Genomic DNA, 21029 nt, shown 5'->3' with positions numbered 1-21029 from the left:
TCTTAACAATCACTACATTATTTAGTGGAATACCACTTTTACTGTTAATTTTTTTTATGTAGGGCATTTAAATAGCATTGACCTGGGCACCAGATTGGTGGGAGGGTAGTCGTGCACTTTGCATATCCCAGGAGCGCCTTACAAGGGGTGGGAGAGAATGGGGAACATGCAGAGTAACTCTGTATTCCGTTCAGCCCACCACATTGGAATTCTGAAAACGTTACTTGCTTTTACTGCTGGGTGATGTGGTCACAGAAAGACCACAATTGGCTGGAATGGCCTGCATTTCTACCAGGCCCAGTGAGCAAAGATTGCTGCTCAACCAATCGGCTGGAAAGAAGAGCACCCAGGCCAATGGGTCTACAGACGGTGTTGTGGTGTTTGCTTGGTCAGAACACACTGCTCTTTCTGATGGATGGAACACAAGCTATTCACTTTAATCTGAGACCCTGTGAGTGGCACAAACCATGATTCTACACAGCCAGAAAGAATTGCAGTGATGGCAGAATACCTACCCATTCCACAATTCTGCTCTACAGCTTGGCAGCCGGTGTTTCGCCATCCTCCATTCCTTAGATCAAAAGGCATGTTGGGATACAGATGCATGGGAAGACATCTACATAGCTCACTGAGGTGATTTACAATAGTAGACTTGTTGGTGGAGAGGTGAAAAGGTGCTGATGATGTTGGTAGTCTTTGGACACCGTGCTTAGACTGTCATGAGTGGGTCATGAAAATTGGCACTTTATCCCCAAAAGACGCAAAGCATGATCTGTTCTGGTTCACAATGCTAGAACTTGCATTTACTGTTGATCACATTGTGACTTTAAATTTATCTTCATATGTTCTCCTCAGATGATGCAATCTTCCAGCTGCGTAATGACCTGTTCACAGCCTGCAAGACTGGAGATGCTGACTCGCTACTTCGCCTGCTAAGCGGGCTCGTAGCTCCTGTTTCAGGGACCAGCAGTAGTCGGCAAGCAGGTCTCCCAGCTGTTGAATACCCTTTTCCTAACATTGAAGACCCAGCTGCACCCCATAGTGTGTGTACACTAACCAGTAATGCCACCACTGTGAACACATCCACGAACCCAAGCGATGCTGAACCCCTGGAAACCATTCAGGTTGCTATTGATCAGCATGACGGCCCGCAAAACTCCGAAATGAATAGACTGTGCACACAGGAATCAGTCCGCCCAGACGCCACTCACGCCAGCCCCTTGTTGAACGAGCGCATCGACACAGGAGGGTTTACTCTTCTGCACGTGGCTGCATCGGCAGGGAATAGCCACATCGTGAGTGTGTTGATGGAAGCCGGCTGTGACCCAGCTCTCAGGTAAAGCTAAGCAGTGACATGAGAGGTGGCCTCAGGGCAGCATTGTCTGATTGCACAGCTTTGCACAGGTTGAAGCTTGACGAGCTTGGTTACATGGACCGCTTCCTGTTTCATAGATATTCTTTACCCCATAGACGCTTAAGTGTATCCGTGATTGTTCTGAGAGTGCAGGAATTAGTCTGTACCTAATGCTCCTTTCATTGTGGCAAGATGATGCCCTCTAAGAGATTATGCCTGTCCTTGCTTTTTAAGTAGAAATCCCATCCAGAGGTTGCAGAGCCATGTTGTGTTGTACCTTTGTGAATGTGTAAGGGTATGTTCTCACCTCAACATTCTATTTGTGGCCAACTCCGGTGTGTTTTCACTGCTGTGTCTATTCCTCGTAGGACAGGTCTGTCTCCTCTGCCTATACAGTTCTTTCCCTGTCTGTAGCATCTTCGATCAGTGTGTACATGTGTTCCTTGTCTGTAATATCCTCACTTCTCATTTATGTAGATTGTACCTAATCCAATGTCTACCCTAGTGCAAGAGCTCTGTGTCAGAGATGCTAGGACTTATTTGATGCCATATTTTGCTTACTTTATTAGGCACAATATCACTGCAATGCTGTCTGCCAAGGCCATGATACTCCTATAGTCAACACAAAAACAGATCACCTTCTGTAGAAGTCATGTGAAAGGCGAGACTGGGCGGTACCAAGATTAGTTAAGGCGATGTGATGCGATGAGGTTAACTTGACCTATACCCAGAAATCCCTTTACCCCTTGCATGTCCTTGGAAGTCCACCTGAATGCTTTATCTAATTTTCTGATTATGTCTTGCCTTTCTTTACCTCCTGCATTCTACTTTATTGTTGCTCTAATTGGAAGCTATCCCGGGATCAAGCTTAGTCCCTTATCCTGTGTCAAATTGGCCTGCCAGACCCTTAGGGTACGGGTGGGGTGGCCATTAGGCCTGAGGGCTTTTGCCGCTACATGATGCTGGGCCAAGGGACAGTGGGTAGGTTCCCCTGGCTTACCCCACTATGCTCCAGTAGATTGGCAGGGATTTCTCAACATAGGCAATAAGGTGTCTTTATCCCTTTCTCAGTAGCTCCAAACTTGGTCAGATCATCTAGAGCTCTGTGGACCCTATGGTGCAATCATTTACAAATGTGGCTGCATACAGCTGGTGCATGAGGTTTTTCTAGGTGAATACAAACCCTGATAAATAAATACTGCAGTGGCCGGTGGGAAGGGGTTTGTCAGTTTCTGCCCATAAAAATAAGTCTGGCTGCTTCCTTCCCACCTATTGATAATGTGCGTAGATAACCACATATCTGAAGGCATTTGTTATATTGATCCTGAGGTGCAGATGAGCGAGGCCACATGTGTGCGCAAAGCTCTGCTGTGGCTGCCCCACTCCCAGTGTTTGGGTCCATGATGGTGGCTGGCCTTCATCCAGGCGTGATTGGCTGTATAGGTGGGGTGGGGCCACAAGAACAGTGGAGAAGCTGTGAATCATTACCACTTAATCTATCCTGTTCCAAGTCTGAGGTTAAGCAAGGGCGGTCCACAGGGGCAGTTGCAGCCTGCCAATAAACTTACTAACAGGGGTGGGGTTATTTGGAGGTGAAGTAGCGGCAGCTTTGGTAACCTCTGGTGGTGAGAGCAGAAGGCTTTTAGAGCAGGAGAACAGTAGTTGGAGAGAGATGACCAGAGAGCAGGAGAGAAGGTTGGAGATGGTGATGCATGAGCTGGTGATCAGGAGGGCAGTAGTGAGATGGTGGTGAAGAACAAGGAGGTAGTGAGAAGGAAGATGGTATATTCAGGAGGAGGTTGGTGAAGATATTGAGATATGAGAAAAAGAGGCTTGAGGTAAAAACCGAAGGGTAGTATGGAAGGATCAGCACCCTAACTGTGAAGGATGATAGATGGAGACATGGTGGATATTCAAGCACGTCACAAGGCATTGAGCAATAAGAGGAAAGCCGATAAGACAGCAGGTGCAGGAGAGGTTCTCTTAGGCACAAGACCATTGAGATGCTTCAAGGCGGTAGATAAGGACATGGGACTAGAGCTAGGAACTCATGACAGGGTGGTGGTGACCACACTCTGACCCAATATCTAGAGAAGCTCTGGTGGACAACATCTTGGTGGAAGCTTGGGGCTTCTTTTCACTTCATCCAGCTCTTAACCACCAATGCTGCCATCCAGGATTAAAGTGCAGGCGCAAGCGGGGCCCGGGACCCAGGCAAAGAATGAGAATGAGAAGTAAAGGACCTGAATCTACAGACCAAAGAGCCAAGCAAGAAGTGTGGGGAAACTCAAACCCCCACTGCTGTGAGTGACTGAGAAGGGAGAATATATCCCGGAAAAGAGTCCCTTGATTGAAGATTACGAAACGCTGCGACTTTGCTTGAACCCATAAACATTGGTTGAAATTCAAGAAAAATGTATCCTGTAATCACGTTACATTTCCATTAGTGATGGTTATGGGGATCTCCCAGGAAAGGAATTTCACATTGAGGTTTAAGAAACTCAGACATGTGACTTTACTGTAAGAAGTAGTCTTGATTCTTGGGCATTGAACGTATGTCAAAGGGACACCAACCCATACATTCCCAGGGTTAACTGTTTGAGGAAAGTACCTATGAAATCTAGGGAGGGGTGACAAGAAGTTTAGTTTACTTTGGCACCACATTGTAGCATCCCTTGACAAACCTTTACCTAAACTTTATTCATGCGTCTCTGGTGTTGATCCCCCTAAACCTTGTGACGCACTCGAGAATTTGACCACCAAAAGCTATCTCAGTGCTTAAATTAGATGCCAGGCCTTCTGCAAAATCAAGTTCACATTGGTCCCTGAACCCCTTCCACCTTACATGGTTTTGGGACATAAGCCGACAAATGAAAAAGAAACCATGATTGTGTGTGAAAGTCTCATTCTGGCACAAAGCCTCTAATTTTATTGATGTATTCTTTTTACCTTGCTTGCTTTAGATGACTGTTTTCCTGATAAGCCCTCATCTGAGGCTTCATCAGAGACATGAATGTGCATGTGCCTCTTTAGAGTCAGGGTACACCTTGTACCACGTTTTGTGTGCTGGTCTCTTAACAGAACTAGCTCTGTGCACTCTACTGGTTGGTGGCTAGTTACTGACTCTAGTGAGGTAGCCCAGAACTCTGTAACCCAGAGTTTTGCATACCGGGAACCCTATCAAAAGTAAAGTGCATAGTCCAATGGTCAGACATTGCTCAGTACAGTGAGTGAATAGGATATGAATGCTGCCCCAAATGGTCAGCAAAAGCCTAAAAGGGACCCTGTACCAAAGAGCAGTACTGGGGAATACATGAAAAAACAGAATTCTTTCCATTTGAAATATTTTCTATTAATTTGGGTCAGTTAAGTAATTAGTTACAAAATATGCATTAATCAATTGTGCCTTCAAACTATTTTTTAACAAGATATTTCTATTTTTGAATGCTGCATACTAAACACAGATGCACATTGATCAACAACGTGTGTGTGTTAGGACAGTTTTTCTGAAGTTCAAATAAGGGCTTAATAAAACCATACAATTGAGACAGTACAAGACTCCACTCTTCGTATAAGGCTGTAACACCTGAGTATTTGGTAGCATAGGCAGAGCAGCCAGGCTTATCTTAGGAGGGAGAGAGGACTGTAAGAAAGTATAAAGAACCTGTAGCATACCGATGGTTCAACAGAAACACTTACAACCAAAAGTATTATACAAAAATAAAGGTTTATTATAAATACATTTAGGCCAAGTTAAGTCTTGGGGGTAAGTACTTTGTCATAGAATCATAAACACATTCTACAAACACAACACAATGCTTTAAAGTGCACAGATCAAAGCATAGACCCTGTTCAGAAAACTAACAGTATTTCTAGGGAAGTCAGTCCTTATCAAACACATTTAGTATACGACACACCGATTCATGCGGAGTAAAGCCATCAGTTACTTTTAGATTACTTTACAGTATGTCAAGGGCAGTAGACCCTGTCAGGTATGCAGTGACCTTCAGTTAAAGAATCACTTGGTAAACCAACCCTGTTACCAGGATACCTTTCTGAATAGTGGAACAGAAATTCATGGAACAGTATAAACCTATAACTACTTTCAGGATAACACAGTTATACCAGATGAGTAAGACCTTATGGTGTAATATACAATTACAGTTGCTTTTCAGATCAGTGGAACACAGACTAAGGTAATCAATAACTTTAGACACTAATTCAGGATTGCACCAGGCAGACCAAGGTCAGCTACACCTACACGACACTTTTTAAGAATGGCACACAGCTATTCTAGGGAGGTAAAACCTAAGGGTGTAATATGCTATTAGAGTTGCTTTTCAGGTCAGTGGAAGCCAGCATAAGGTAAGCACTAACACTTTACACTTATTAAGAATGGCACATGGCTTTTCAGGGTAGGTAACACCTAAGGCAGACCTATTCTAGACAGGCTAAACAGCAGGTCAGGGGAAGCAAGGCCCAGTTGGTATACTTTTACATTGATATACTAAAAGAAATAGTAAAGTGAAGCCAACAGCATTACTTTTGGGAAGAGAGACAACCAATTCACTGGCGAGTAAAATAACCTTGTATGTACCTTTCAAAATAGCAACACGCATTCAAGGTAAGTAAGAACTTTTGTAAATGCTCACTCTCAGAGTGACAGTTACCAACCAACTCTTTCACCAGTAAGTACACTTTTAAACACTTCTTCTCTTTTCTAGGCAAAAGGCCCAAACCTTAGAAGTCTTTCCCTATTCTTCGAACATGAGTTCTGTCAGTGGCAGAAGGTTGGTTACTAAGTCTCTAGTATCCAACAGGCAGTTCAGGATAGGCACATAAGTAGCAAAAGTCAGAGTCCATGAGGAAGACTCTAGGTATTTCACTTTAGTGGGGTTGAAAGGGTCCAGGGACCTCTGAAAAGACACCCTAGGTGGATTCCAGCAGTGGGCCTGGGTGAACTCGATGCGAGGACTCCCAGTCACAGAAAACACCCCAAAAGCTATTCAGAAATCACATCGGCTTAAGGTAAGTAAATGCCTCACCAACACAGTACCTCTGCACAGAAGAAGAGTTTGCAGCAGGGCGACTTCACGATCTGCAGCCAAACACCTGGGTGATGAATTCCTTGTCGTGAAGACTGAAGACCAGACACTAGAAGGGATTCTGCAGCAGGAAACAACAGGGAAGGCTCGAGATAAGAGTTTCTTCGTGGCTGGATGCGGCTCTGTGGTTTTGTGCCCTTTTCAGGAGTCGGACGAAGACTAAATATCGCCATTTGGGTTCTTGTTGCTAATCTGGTCCAGCACTCTGGTGAGGGGACTACAAGGAGTGGAATCACGTCTCTGGAGGTCCAGCAGGATGCCACCAAATTTTCAGCTCGATTATGATGACCATACAACACACAATGGCTCGAGGTCCCAGGGTATTGGTGTATGACAGCCCAGCAAAGGCCGCAGCACGTCGTGGGATGGCGCAAAATGCAGGTCTTCTAGAGTCTAGTGAATCGCACCAGGCGCTGGGCTGGGGTTGTCGTTCCCGGAGTCCCCAGTTTGCTTGGAAAGAAGGTTAACAGTAGGCTCTGGTTACACATCAGGCTCTCCATTCACTGGAAATCATCTCAGCCGCGGTTTCTTCATCTTCTCTTTAGATTCAGGTCCAGTGGTCGACTACCTCTTCAGCTTCCAGGATCAGACTTTTATGCAGGAACCCAGCCAATCAAACGGGCGTGCAACATTCAAACCCGGGGGTGGCAGTCCTTTCAGGACAGCCAACCTCCCATTTGGAACTGGATTCTCGCAGGCAGGCTGGAAGGCAAAGGGCTGCAGAGTTTGGGACTCCTCCCTTGCTTCCTGCCTTCACAGACACTCAGAAGCCTGGGCTGGTTTGACTGAGGTCTCTCGCCGAAGATCAAATTAACACAAAGGACTTTCCCACCCTGGAGAGGCAGGGGAATGACCAAGAAATGACAAGGAACACTAAAATGGTGAAAAAAGAAGGCAGGGGGCATTTTGTGAAAACAGCTTGCGGTAAAGGTGCACCGAATTAGTAAAAAGGTTCACTGCCACCAGCCATTTAGGGTGAGCTTGTCCCAGTAACAGAAATGTTAGTGTGAATGAGAAAGGGATACACTGTATCCCCTCAGCACGCCACATAAGGTGGGGTGTGCTGGTCTCACCAAAATAAAGTTTAGAGAGCATAAAATATTCTTTCTATCCTTTAGAACTGTAGTTCTCACAAGGTTAGCCAGCAAAAGTAAAAGGGGAGCCCAAAGGGCAACTGTAACAATAGGCTGTATATGGCAGTTGTGCCACAAGCAGGCTCCCACCAGAACCCTGAGGGCCTTAAAACCACTGCAAAAGGGCTCCTGGAGCCAGTCCTGGCGCCTTTGGCACCAGGCTCATATGTAGGAAGGAAGGGCTGTTCAAACTAGGTCCCATTTATGTACATGGGCCTTTAAATCCTACATGGAAGCACCCACACAGTGTAGTTCTAAGAACCAAGCCATGCGGTCTAGTGTTTTGGGTGTGGCAGGCCTGGAACTACTTTCCCTGGTACTACTTTACCTGGGCTATATAAACCACACCCTGACTGCAGAACACGCTTCGTGTTATTCTGCAACCAGCAGCTTGACGCTCACCGTGTCCAGCTCCTGGTCTTCAGCATCTTCCTGTAATCCTGCAAGAACAAGAACAAGATTATTCTGTTTTACCTGAGAAAACACCATCCAGCACTCAGCACCTCAACTGGGCTGCAATCTGTGGAAACCGAGAGAAGAAGAAACATCACTCACCTGTGAGTACTAGCTTAAGGACTTCCGGCAAACCGCTACCACAGCTGCTGTTCAAACATTGCGACCTGCAATAACGAGAAAGGGAAAAACAATATTAGAACGCGCGCTTCCAAAACATCGGATTCCATCAGTCTTACCTGAATTCCATTGCGCTACGCCACGCTTCCATCCGGAGCACCACAGCAACATCTGCAAAGGAAAAGAGACATATTCAAGTTCGCTTTCAATATTAAACAACCGCACAGCGCTGTACTTACCTTAACGGATTCTGGGGGCCTGTTTTTCATCGCACTCTCATCCACTCGCAGCACCACAGCGGCCTGTGAGGAGGAGAAGAAGAAGAAAACACAGGTTAGCTTTAAAAGACAATAAAGGTGCGGCGCTTCGCGCTTTCTCTTATCTAGAAACGTGCCTCTCCATCCGGCATGCCAGCATCAAGACCTTTGCACCTGAAAAGAAGGAGATAAAGACATTAACGAATTCCCACCATAAACAGAACAATTACAATTAACAAACCTACCTGCCGACCAGCAGATTCGGGGTCGCAGCAGGCCTGGGCCCAAGGAAGGCATACTGCACCAGTGAAGCAACTCGGGCAGCTCGCCAACAAACGTCAAGCGCCCCTGCACAAGAAACGCAGGACGGATAGCTCACCCTACAAATAACTAAGGTGAGAAAAGAACCCAGTGGGAAGGGAATCGGTCAGAGGGAGGTGAGAGATTCACCCTTTAGAGACAGTTATCACAAATCCTCCCTTCTGTAATTGCAGATTCATTATTCAGCACTGGGCAACTACGCATCCAGGGTTCCAGATCTCAGAGCCTTCCAGGCGCCCCCTTGGATATCTGGTGAGCGTAACAGAACACAAAGCCTTTAAACTTTATCCACCTGGGCGTCATGGAGACATCTGAAACTGATCAGCTAGCCCAGCTTTTGGGACAATTACACGCCGAGGTACACGCAGCCCGGCAGGAAACCAATGCCTTAAGACGAGAGTTAATAGTCACAAAAGACCGTACTGATGAACTAAGCAAACAGCTACTACAAACACAGGCGGGGCAGGCTCCATTGCCCGGATTCGCCCCATCCGTTGCTACACCATCATCAGTCAATCCAGTACAGATAACGTTGCCGGGAGCAGTACCCCTGGCACCACCAGAACGGTTTAATGGAGACCCCAGAAGGTACGCAACATTCATGAACCAGTGCCGCCTCCATTTTCTTTGTAGGCCTGGGGCTTTCCCAAACGACCAGGCGAGGGTGGCCTTCGTGTTATCATATTTGAGTGGAAGTGACACAGACTGGTCGGTACCTTTAGTGAGCCGGGATGACCCATTACTGCAGAACTTCGGGGGTTTTCAACAGGAGATGGAAAAGTTATTTGCTCGACACTTGCATGGACAAGCTCTTGATAACGAACTCCTGTCCCATTCCGCCAAGGGAATCAAGATTTGCTGACTTATATTGCCACCCTTAAGAGACTGGTTGTAGAAGCGGGGTGGCCAGAAGATAAAAGAACCACGTTGTTTCATCGGGGCCTACGAGGAGACCTGAAGGATGTCCTTGCTCAAGTGGTAGACCCACCTAAAGACTGTGCAGAGTTTATCAACTTGGTAGTTCAGTTGGACCACAGATTACAGGATCGAAGAACAGACCGAAGTAGACTCGAAAATCGTGCCATGTACGTACGTTCAAAAGATAATGTTCAACGTCCATCAGAAAATACCACAGAACCCATGCAGATTGGAGCAGTATGACCCCCTTTAACCAAGGTTAAAAGAGACAAGAGGAGACAGCTACAGTTATGCCTATACTGTGGTAAATTGGGTCACTATCTCAAAGAATGCCCAGTGAAACCTCCAAGGAAGGTGGTAGGCGCTACAGAGAAAGAAGATGATGGAAAGGAATCGGAAAACTACCAGGCCCGGCGAGTGTAGAGGTCCGCTTGTCGAGCGAGAAGGATGAGTCCCAGACCTCACATTTCGCCCTACCAGTAACCTTGATCAATCACCAACGACCGTCACGAATGCATGCCATAGAGGCATATATAGACAGCGGAGCAGTTGGTAATTACATAGATCGAGATCTGGCAACAGAAATGGGACTTCCCTTATGCACCAAACCAACAACTGAAAAGGTAACTACTGTTGACGGTACAGAAATTGCTTCGGGACCAGTAACCCAATGCACAACAGAATTAACCCTTCTGTGTCAGGATGGACATCAAGAAGCAATCACGTTTGACCTCATCAAAGCTCCTCAGTTCCGGTTGATCTTAGGGATGCCATGGTTAGTAACTCACAAACCTCACATAGACTGGCGTGCAAAGAAACTGACCTTTTCCGACGAATGCGCAGACGCTTGCTACCCGAAATCTATACCATAGCCAAACCTGAAATCTGTTCAAGGAATAGCATCGGGAATCGCGGAACCAATGGACACCTTACCAAAAGAATATCAGGATTATCAAGATGTTTTTCAGAAGGAACAGGCTAACACATTACCGCAACATAGTCCCTATGACTGTCAGATCGACCTGATACCTGGCACACAGGTTCCTTGTGGTCGAATTTATGCACTTACGGAAACTGAAAATCTCCACTTGAAGTCCTATCTGGATCAATACCTGGCTAATGGTTTTATCCGCCCGTCAAATTCACCGGCAGCCTCTCCCTTATTCTTCGTACCCAAGAAGGAAGGAGATTTGAGGACTTGCATCGATTACCGCGCACTTAATCAAATCACAGTAACAAAACGCTACCCTTTGCCTCTTATCCCGGAACTGTTGGACCAAGTCAAGGATGCCCGAATCTACACCAAACTAGACCTCAGAGGAGCATACCACCTTGTACGTGTTAAGAAAGGGGATGAATGGAAAACCGCGTTTCGCACCAAGTATGGCCTGTACGAATATCAGGTAATGCCTTTCGGGCTGTGCAACGCTCCCGCAGCGTTCCAATACTTCATGAATGATGTATTACGGGAATTAATCGATGTTTGTGCCCTGGTATTGACGACATCCTGGTGTATTCCCCCTCTGAAAGAGATCATGTGGAACATGTTCGCTCAGTCCTTGCAAAACTTCGCCAGCACAAACTGTACGCTAAACTCGAGAAATGCTCCTTCCATGTCACCGAAGTTGAGTTCCTCAGTTTTGTTCTCTCGCCAAAGGGAGTCCAGATGGATTTACACAAAGTAGAAGCCATCCTTAATTGGCCGTCACCTTCATCACTTAAAGGAACCCAAAGCATGCTCGGCTTTGCAAATTTTTATTGCCGATTTATTCCAGATTTCTCACGGATAGTCCACCGAATCAAATCGTTACTGAGAAAAAAACAACAAAAAATTCCAATGGACCGAAGAGGCGTAGCTATGGGAGCAGTTCTCTCTCAAAGAGATCCAGAGACAGGCCAATTACACCCCGTGGCCTTTTGGTCACGTAAATTCTCACCACCAGAACTTAACTATGCAATTACAGACAAAGAATTGTTGGCAATAAAATCAGCCTTCAAAGCCTGGCGGCAGTATCTATTAGGTGACAGACATAACATCACAGTAATCACAGATCACCAAAATCTTCAATACCTAAAGTCAGCAAAAGCCCAATCGTCACGACAGTTGCGGTGGGCTCTATTTTTCGCAGAATACGATTACTTAATAACATACCGACCGGGAGTTCGGAATGGGAAGGCCGATGCCTTGTCTCGTATGGGTGTTGAAGAGAAAACAAACAGTACCCTGGACCCTGTTGCCATCATCCCAAGTGATAAACTACTGGGACTCACCACCACATTGACTCTGAGTGAACTTCAAGATAAGATTCGAACCTTAATGAACCCCGAGATCTTGCAGAAATGGAATTCCCAAAATGAACATCAGACGGTTCTGGATGGATTACCCTATTTCAGGGAACGACTATATCTACCAAGTAAAGATCTGCAAGAATTGGTCATGTCTGGTTATCACGATTCCCTGATCGAAGGCCATCCCGGAATTGCTAAGACTCTAGCCAAGGTCAAATGGAATTATTGGTGGCCAACTTGGCGTAAGGACATTGCTTGATTCGTTCTATCTTGTGGGATATGTGCACAGAATAAATCACAAAGACAGAAACCAGCTGGCCTCCTACAACCACTGGTTATTCCACCGGCTCCCTGGCATACTCTTTCTCTTGATTTTATTACGGACTTACCTCCCTGTCAAGGTTTTAATACCATTCTAGTGGTTGTAGACCTGTTCTCTAAAATGGCACATTTCATTCTATTCAAAGGACTTCCTAACGCTACCGGTCTGGCAAAGGCATTTCTTGAACAGATTATAAACCTGCATGGTTTCCCCTCAGTCCGACAGACAAAAAGAATTCTCGGACCGGCATCGAAAGAAAGCTCCCGATTACCAAGTCGGAGACGAAGTCTGGTTTGCATCAAAACATGTGCCCATAAAAGGTACCCGTACCTTTCTAGGACCCTATACCATCGAATCGGTGATAAATCCGGTGGCCGTCAAGTTAGCCTTACCACCAAGCATGCAAATTCATCCGGAGTTCCATGTGTCACTTGTAAAACCTGTACAACCAGGAACCCGAGTCTTAACACCACCAAAACCTGTGGTAGTTGATGGAGAGCCTGAATTTGAAGTTAAAAACATCCTGGATTCGGGGGGCGCTGTTGCGCTCGATGAAGATGGCCGCCTTCTGATCAGCTCCGTTCCGCGAGGCACTCCTTTTTGCTGAAATCATCCAGTTTGCCTTGGCGTTTCACCACCTAAGCCACGGAGGGGAAGGCTGGTGTGTCGGGGACCCTCCTGTTCTCATCCGGTCCTCTGGATTTCCTTAGCCGCTGAGCTCTTGGCCCCGGCGAGTTGGGCGGGAGCGGGTGCTTCCTCTGATCCCCCGCGGGGCTCCAGGGAATCGCGGCCGAGTCCCGCGGCTTGTGGCCTCCCGTGGGGGGAGGGGCGTTCTTCCCGCCTAGCGCTCCTGCCCACTACGGCCTTCGGGGGAGCGACCGACGGGTGCTGGACCTTCATCGGAGCCGAGAGCGTTCGCTCCGCCGCCCCGTCCTGGGAGGCGTGCTGACTCAGACCGGCCTCGAGCGGCGGGTTGGTTCCCTGATCTGGACTTCATCATACGGGTGGGCGGCCTCCATCGGAGGGGACCCCCCCTGAGGTACGCGTTGCTCCCGCTGGACTCCCTCACATGCGCAGCGCCTGGCCCAGCCTGGGGCAGACACCACATTCCGGCCGCAGCCTGTTGCCCTTCCCGGCTGCCCCGTACCCCGGGCCCATTAACCCGCACCATAAGTCGGGCCGGAGGGCGGCGGGAGGTGCCCGCTCCTACCTACTGCTGGCGACTTCACGGTGCCGAGGGGCACCCCGACCCCTGAATCTCCTCTACTGACCCACCTTGCATCTGGTCGACCAGGGGGCTGCCGGCCTGGCGGTCTTGCCGCGACCCGACGGTTACCAGAGGCTACTCCTGGTTTTCCTGCTGATCCCCCTGGCCCCTGCCTCCTCAGGTTCCCGGAGACACACTCGTGGATCACGGGCCACCACATACGACGGTCAGCCTGGACGGCACTCCTGTCCTTGACCCGGCAACACTGCTTCTCCTGCCGCCAGCCGGCCACGACCTCACACATCTCTGGTGCCCTTTCCTGGTGTCCTGCACCCTCCCCTTCACCTGCGGACCTGATTTCAATACTTGCCGACATCATGTCAACGAGGACTGGAAAGAAGCAATCTTCTATCAATATGTTTGCTAAGCCTTCGGGCGGAACTGGTGCGGAAACGCTATCACAGGAACCATCAACTGCACATGAACCGGAACCTTCCGAATCTCAGAAAATGATGGAGTTCATTCGTGAAGGGTTCACCACAATACATAGTAAACTAGACGACATGAATGGCACGATATCCTCCATCAAGGCACACATGGAGAGGACGGATGGTCGCGTGACTGAGATCGAGTCACGTATGAGTACCGCTGAAGATGGTCTGGGCTCGCTCCGGGCGGAGGTCTCCACGTTATCTACACGCTTGAAAGAGGTAGAGAAGAAGAACGAGGACCTTGAGTCTCGCTCGAGGCGCAACAACCTCCGTATAATCGGGGTTCCGGAGGATGGCATACAAGAACCCATGGAAGACTATGTGGAGAGCATGCTCCTCCGACTCCTCGATTCCCCAAAACTCTCCTCACAATTTTCAATCGAGAGAGCCCACCGTACACTTGCGGCGAAGCCCAGGCCGGGTGCTCCACCTCGCCCGATAATAGCCAGGGTCTTAAATTTTCGTGACCGGGATGCCCTTCTCAGGGCGGCGAGAATCAAGGGAGACCTCTTGTTGGGGGCGGCCAGGATCCACTTATACCCGGACTTCTCGATGGCGGTCCAGCGCGAGCGCAAATCCTTCATGGCGGTGAAGAGACGATTGCGCGACCTCCAGGTCAAATATGCTATGTTATACCCTGCCAAACTCCGGATTGAACATGCGAACCGAGTTTATTTTTTCACGCTACCAGAGGAAGCCTCTAAGTTTATGGATGAACATTTTCCCGGCTAAACCATACTTGCATTAATCCCTCCCCTTGCTTGGGTTTTGGTTCGTTGGCCCACACACTGCACTCTTGGTCAGGCGCGTCATGCTCTTATCTTGGAACTGGCACCACATAGCCCTAACCCAGGACTCGGTTGGTCCCACAACGTGCCGTCAATCCTGGATGCATTACTATAGGAACCCCTGGGCCGTGGAGATACCACCTACCTCGTCCTGTGGACACTGTGTCTGAAAATATGCTTGGTTATGTTTTTCTCTATGTAATGCAACTGTTGGTGTGGGTCGCGAATCTCCATAGTAACCCCTTGTTTCCAATATCGGGTCTAAATACACATACCATCCCATACAAGCTGTTCGGTTGACCCCCACATACAATCTCGTTAAATTGGTTCATTATTGTTGGTCATGCCTGCCTCCCCTCCCCCGCGGAGACATTCCCACATGTCTCCTTCCTTTACTCCCAGGCATTATGTTTATCCTCAAATTGCCTCAAGGTGCGGAGCTCCGCCGTCAGGCCGACTCACAGGCCCCCCAGGCGTTGATGCCATTGTTTTGTATTTGGTTTGTCACCTATGGGGTTTTCATCTCTCCGATTGGGGGAGGGATGTGGGAGGAGGTGGGTGGTAGGGGAGTTAATGTTAAAAAAGGCTTGGTAATTGCGGAGAAGGTAGAGTTCAGAGCACCAGGTGATCTATGTCACTGCGGCCCTGGCAACAATGAGGCCCATTTATGGGGGGCACTGTTCCATCCACCTGTGTTTCTCCATGGCTACTTCGAGGGTGTCGGGTGAGGAAACCATTACATTCCTGAGCTGGAACGTGCGGGGGCTGGGGAACTTCAAGAAAATGAGGCTACTACAGCTTCAGGCTGAACGACATGGTACTAAGATCCTGTTTCTTCAGGAGACACATGCGGTAACCGAGCACTGTGAGAAGTTCGCCAAGGTATGGGGACCACAGAGGTACTATACATCCTATTCCACACAAAGCCGGGGAGTTATGACCCTAATTCATAAGAGTATCAGATATAACCCTATAACCACGACAATAGACCCCCTGGGCCGATTCGTTCTGCTGCATGGCATATTGCGGGATAGGGAAGTGATCCTGCTAAATATCTACGGCCCCAATGTCGATGATCCCGAATTTTTCACTCATCTCGCGTCCCTTCTGGATGGATTCCCGTTGGTGCCCATTCTCTGGGGGGGCGATTTCAACACAATATTTGATGTGGATCTCGATAGATCAGGTTCTCGACCTCGTCACCTCACCAAGGCCGCGTATGCTACACTTTCTTCACTTCCCCGCCTGGCCCTGTATGATGCATGGAGGCTTCTTTACCCCGATTCTCGCACCTTCTCCTTCTATTCCTCGGTGCACGATTCCTTTTCCCGCATTGACAGATGGCTAGTCTCTGATGTGTTCATAGGAAGCATCTCAAACATGTCGATTCTCCCCAGGACTCTTTCCGACCACTCACCAATAACTATTACCCTATCCTGGGGTGTCGATCACGACCGTACTGGACACTGGAGGATGAAGCCACTCTCCCTCCTCGATCCGGTCTTCAGTTCGGAATTGGAGTCGGCAATTGAGGAGTTCTTTGAGATCAACTCCGGGTCCGTCTCATCACAAGCTACCCTCTGGGAGGCTTTTAAGGCCTACGTCAGGGGCATCGCCCTCTCTAAAGAAAATGGCATCCTTAAAACCATCCGTAGGGAGATCGCCGAGAGCGAAGCCACACTGTCCGAGCTGGAGGCCCAATATTCATTAAAACATGCCCCTGAGACCCTTGCCCTGATCGGCACGGAGCTAGACACCTTCCGGGCTCTTGCGGATCGCGAGCAGAGATTTCTTGATAACCCTGGGTTGGCAAGGAGATACGGTGAGGGGGAACGTCCGTCTCGTCTCCTGGCTAGGCTTCTCCGCCGTGAGTTCGGTTCCCCACCCATTCCTGGCATTGAGAGACCTGATGGATCCCTAGCCACTTCCCCCGGCGATGTTAATTCCGAATTCCTCTCCTTTTATCAATCCCAGTATGCTAACTCAGATAAAGCCACCATAGCTGAAATTGATGCCTATCTGGACAGGCTCCCCCTCTCGGTTCTTTCCCCCGATACTATCGAGGCCCTTGAGAGCCCATTTACTCCCTCGGATCTCTCGGAGGCCATAGATTCCCTCTCATCAGGCAAATCCCCGGGATCTGATGGAATACCGATCGAGTTCTATAAACGGTTTAAGTCCTTACTACTCCCTCAACTGGTCACGCTTTGGGAGGAGTCGTTGTTGGCGGGTCAGCTCCCACCCACGCTCCGCGAAGCCACTATCACCGTCCTGTTAAAACCGGGCAAACCCCCCACTCAATGCGGCTCTTACCGTCCACTATCATTAATCAATTGCGATGTCAAGATTTATGCTAAATTACTGGCTTTACGCCTGGCCCCCTTCAAGCCATATATCATTCATCCTGACCAGGCGGGGTTTATTCCGGGACGCTCTACCGCCCTAAATCTGAGGCGCCTTTTTAATGTTATAAGTAGGGTGAGCCCGGACGTCCATGCCGTGGCCGCCACCCTCGACATGCAAAAGGCCTTTGATTCCGTTTCATGGAGTTATCTCTGGCGAGTACTTGATAAATGCAAATTCGGTTCCACGTTTCTGTCCTGGGTCAAGCTTCTATATTCAAATCCAGTGGCCAGAGTCCGCACCGAGGGCCGCTGCTCCTCTCTTTTCCAGATAGCTAGGGGTACTAGACAGGGCTGCCCTTTTTCTCCATTAATTTTCGCTGTGGCGATGGAACCGTTCGCGGATATGCTCCGCCATTTCCATTCCCATAGAGGTCTACGTACCGCCGGGGTCTCGGATATAGTTTCCTTATATGCTGACGACGCTTTACTCTTTATTCGCTCCCCTGAGGCCAACCTTGCCCCAATTGTGGAGGATGTTGTCCTCTTCGGTAATATGTCAGGCCTGACGGTCAACTGCGCCAAATCAACTCTTTTCCCACTCACCCCCGGCACACTCCCCCCTCCCGACGCTCTTGGATTCACGTGGGCCCAATCTGAGATTACATACTTGGGTGTGGTGGTGTCGCGACACTTTGATCGGGTTTTCGAGAGGAACTACCTAGTATACCTCTCAGACCTCACGCAAAGAATTCAGGGCTGGAACAATCTTCCTATTTCATTGGCTGGGAGGATTGGAATACTGAAGATGGTGGTACTCCCTCAACTATTGTACAGATTCGCCAATATCCCACAATGGCCGGGAGTTGAGTTCTTTCAGTCATTAACACGAACCCTCAACACCTTCCTCTGGCACTCCGGGGCGGTCCGCCTTAAGTACAAGACGCTGGCCCTTCCTATGGAGTCCGGTGGCTTTGGTGCACCTGACTTTCTTGGGTACTGGCTAGCAGCCCAGCTTCAACACATTGCACATTGGTTCAACGTGTCCGACCCCCCTCCCCATGTCAGGCTAGAGGGCTTGTCGGTTGGTGACCGTGATATTAGGTCCCTGGTGATCGCACCTATCCCAATAGAATCAGGCTCATTAGACCCGGTGAGGTGCACATCACTAGCTCTATCCAAAACTTGGCAATTATTGGGCACCGCCCATCCCTTCCATGGTAACTTCCCGATCTGGAACTTTCTCCCTGGAATCCCACGGGTTCCCCCCTCGGTAGTTCGCACATGGGCTGAGGCTGGATTTGAATTGCTCCGAGACATATTTGTAGATGGCAATTTCATAGAATGGCCTGACCTCCCTCTACCCCTCAGACAGCGCCCTTCGGTATGGCTTCAATACTCATCCCTCCGTAGAGTCCTCAAACATAAGTACCCGTGCTTCCCATCACTGCCGCCGGATGAGCTGGCGATCACTGAATTGACCTCTCCCTGCCCAATGAGGGGAAAAACTTCCAGACTATACACCTTACTACAATCCAGATCCCCCCCTTCTTTCTCTAAACTAAAGCTAGCTTGGGAGTCTGACCTCGGGGTGGAAGTTACCGAAGACCGTTGGTCCCATATGTGCTCACGTATCCAGAGGGTCTCCTTCAACTCCCGATTTAAACTAATTCAATTTAAGTTACTCCACAGGTACCATTATACCCCAGCCAGACTACACCGTATTTCGAATAGCTCTTCCCCTAGATGTCCTAGATGTGGCTTTGATGGAGCTGGCTACTTTCACATGTTATGGTCGTGCCCCCGCCTCACCCAATTTTGGGACGCTGTTTGCTCCACTGTCTCGTCGGTGCTCGAACACCCAATCCCCCCCAGCCCATTGAAATGCCTGTTTCATGACTTTCCCGAGCTCCACCAGGATTCAAGGAGACTAGCTGGCCTCTGTATGCTTCTGGCTGTTCGGGCGATACTACTCAGTTGGCTTCGACCTACCACTCCGACACATGCAAATTGGCTTAGAGCGGTCACTTGGGCTTCCGATACGGAAGAATCTTGGGCGGTACAACAGCCCACCTGTTCTAGGCCCAGAGACATCTGGTTGAAGTTCCGATTATTTATGTCCCCTCCCGACACTGACTCAGGTCCCACATCCCCCGCGCCCTCCTCTTGTTGATCCCCGGCCCTCCCCTGAATGGCCCCTTGCCGGGTCTGTTACTGTCCTCCTATTCCCCGTTGTTGGCGAGTCGAGCCCCTTGAACTGTTTTATGAGACTGTATTGTATTAAGTTGTCTGATTCTACATGCTCTTATTGCTCACCTGTATCTGTTCTACCAAGCTGAATAAAAATAAAAGTTTAAAAAAAAAAAAACCATCCTGGATTCGAAACGTACCAGATCTAAGCTATACTATTTAGTGGACTGGAAAGGGTACGGGCCTCAAGACAGAACTTGGGAACCAAGTGAACATATTTACGCACCACGTCTGATTAAGAGGTTTCACCTGGCTAACCCCACCAAACCCAGACCTGACGGGAAAGATACCATGAGAGGGGCCTTGGGGGGGGGGGGGAGTACTGTCATGACCACTGTGAGGGGGCACAAGCTGTGCCACAAGCAGGCTCCCTGTCAAGGATGGCACTCTATTAAGAGCGGCAGAGGACACCCAGAAAGGGTTTGGGTGGTTGTGCCAAATAAAGTGGACAGATAGGAACACACACAGCGGAAAGGAAAGGGAGCGAAGAGTAGCAAAGGAAAGGATACAGAATGAATACCCTCTTGGGGTGTATGCAGATATAGGAAAAGAGTATTCCACGAACCTTGGAAATACTCTAGCCTTCTGCACAGTTTGCTATAACAGAGGCCCACGCTATTTGCTCATGACTTGGAACAGCAGCTATGGGTGTCTGTGATGTAGAAACGAGACAAGGGAAGGGGCAGAGGTTGACTGATGGGAACCAACAGACAAGCTCTGTACAAAAGGGTCTACAAACAGTACAAGAGAAGATACTACAGACAAATCCAGGAAAGGAGATGATAGCAAACTAGCAGAAGGATATGAAGGGAAAGTCGAGTAACAGGATAGGATAGCAGAGGACAGTAAGGTAGGTTGAGAGCTCAGAGGAGCAGGAAAGCAATGAGTAAGCCCACAGGAGTGGGACTGTAAGGTAGAAAGCCCAGAGGAAAAGGGCTTAGGGCAACAGAGTAAAGCAGACTGCACGGCAAGGATCCCAGAAGGACCGGGCAGTAAGGAGTGAACCCTGAGGGGCAGGGCCGCTGAACGTAGAAGGTTGCAAAGGACTGTAGAGGGCTGCTAGGCCGAGGACCCAGCGGGAAAAAGGTAGGGGGTAGGCAGTGGAGCGTGATAAGCTGCAAAGTAGGAAGCCCAGAGGACAAGGGCTGTAGGCAGCCGGAGAGAGGTAGGCTGTAGAGCAGGGAGCCCAGAGGACAAGGGCTAAGGCAGCCGGAGTGAGGCAGGCTGTAGAGCAGGGAGCCCAGAGGACAAGGGCTAAGGCAGCCGGAGTGAGGCAGGCTGTAGAGCAGGGAGCCCAGAGGACAAGGGCTAAGGCAGCCGGAGTGAGGCAGGCTGCAGAGCAGGGAGCCCAGAAGACAAGGGCTGAGGCTGGAAAGCAGCAGAGCGTGATCAGCTGCAATGTAGAGAGCCCGCAGGGCAAGGGCGGAGGCTGGAAGGCAGCAGAGCGTGATCGGCTGCAATGTGGAGAGCCCGGCAGGGCAAGGGCGGAGGCTGGAAGGCAGCAGAGCGTGATCAGCTGCAATGTGGAGTGCCCGGCAGGGCAAGGGCGGAGGCTGGAAGGCAGCAGAGCGTGATCAGCTGCAGTGTGGAGAGCCCAGAGGAGCAGGGCTGTGAGGCAGGGAGCCTGGAAGGCTATGGCTGGAGGCAGCAGGGTGGAGCAAGCAACAAGGCAGGGAGCC

The 21029-nt window shown here is 49.2% G+C and overlaps 1 protein-coding gene across 2 annotated transcripts in view; it reads left to right on the top strand.

The window, feature by feature from the left end:
- The window catches only part of ANKZF1 (ankyrin repeat and zinc finger peptidyl tRNA hydrolase 1), an 803428-nt gene that overhangs the window by 624015 nt on the left and 158384 nt on the right, over positions 1-21029 (top strand). For both annotated transcript variants that reach the window (XM_069616921.1, XM_069616920.1), the window contains exon 12: positions 856-1336. In XM_069616921.1, coding sequence (XP_069473022.1) covers positions 856-1336 — 481 coding nt within the window. The remainder of the gene's footprint in view (positions 1-855; positions 1337-21029) is intronic.

Source organism: Ambystoma mexicanum, chromosome 9, assembly GCF_040938575.1.
Source record: "Ambystoma mexicanum isolate Mex_15411 chromosome 9, UKY_AmexF1_1, whole genome shotgun sequence".
NCBI lineage: Eukaryota > Metazoa > Chordata > Amphibia > Caudata > Ambystomatidae > Ambystoma > Ambystoma mexicanum.
This window is presented reverse-complemented; position numbering and strand designations above follow the sequence as displayed.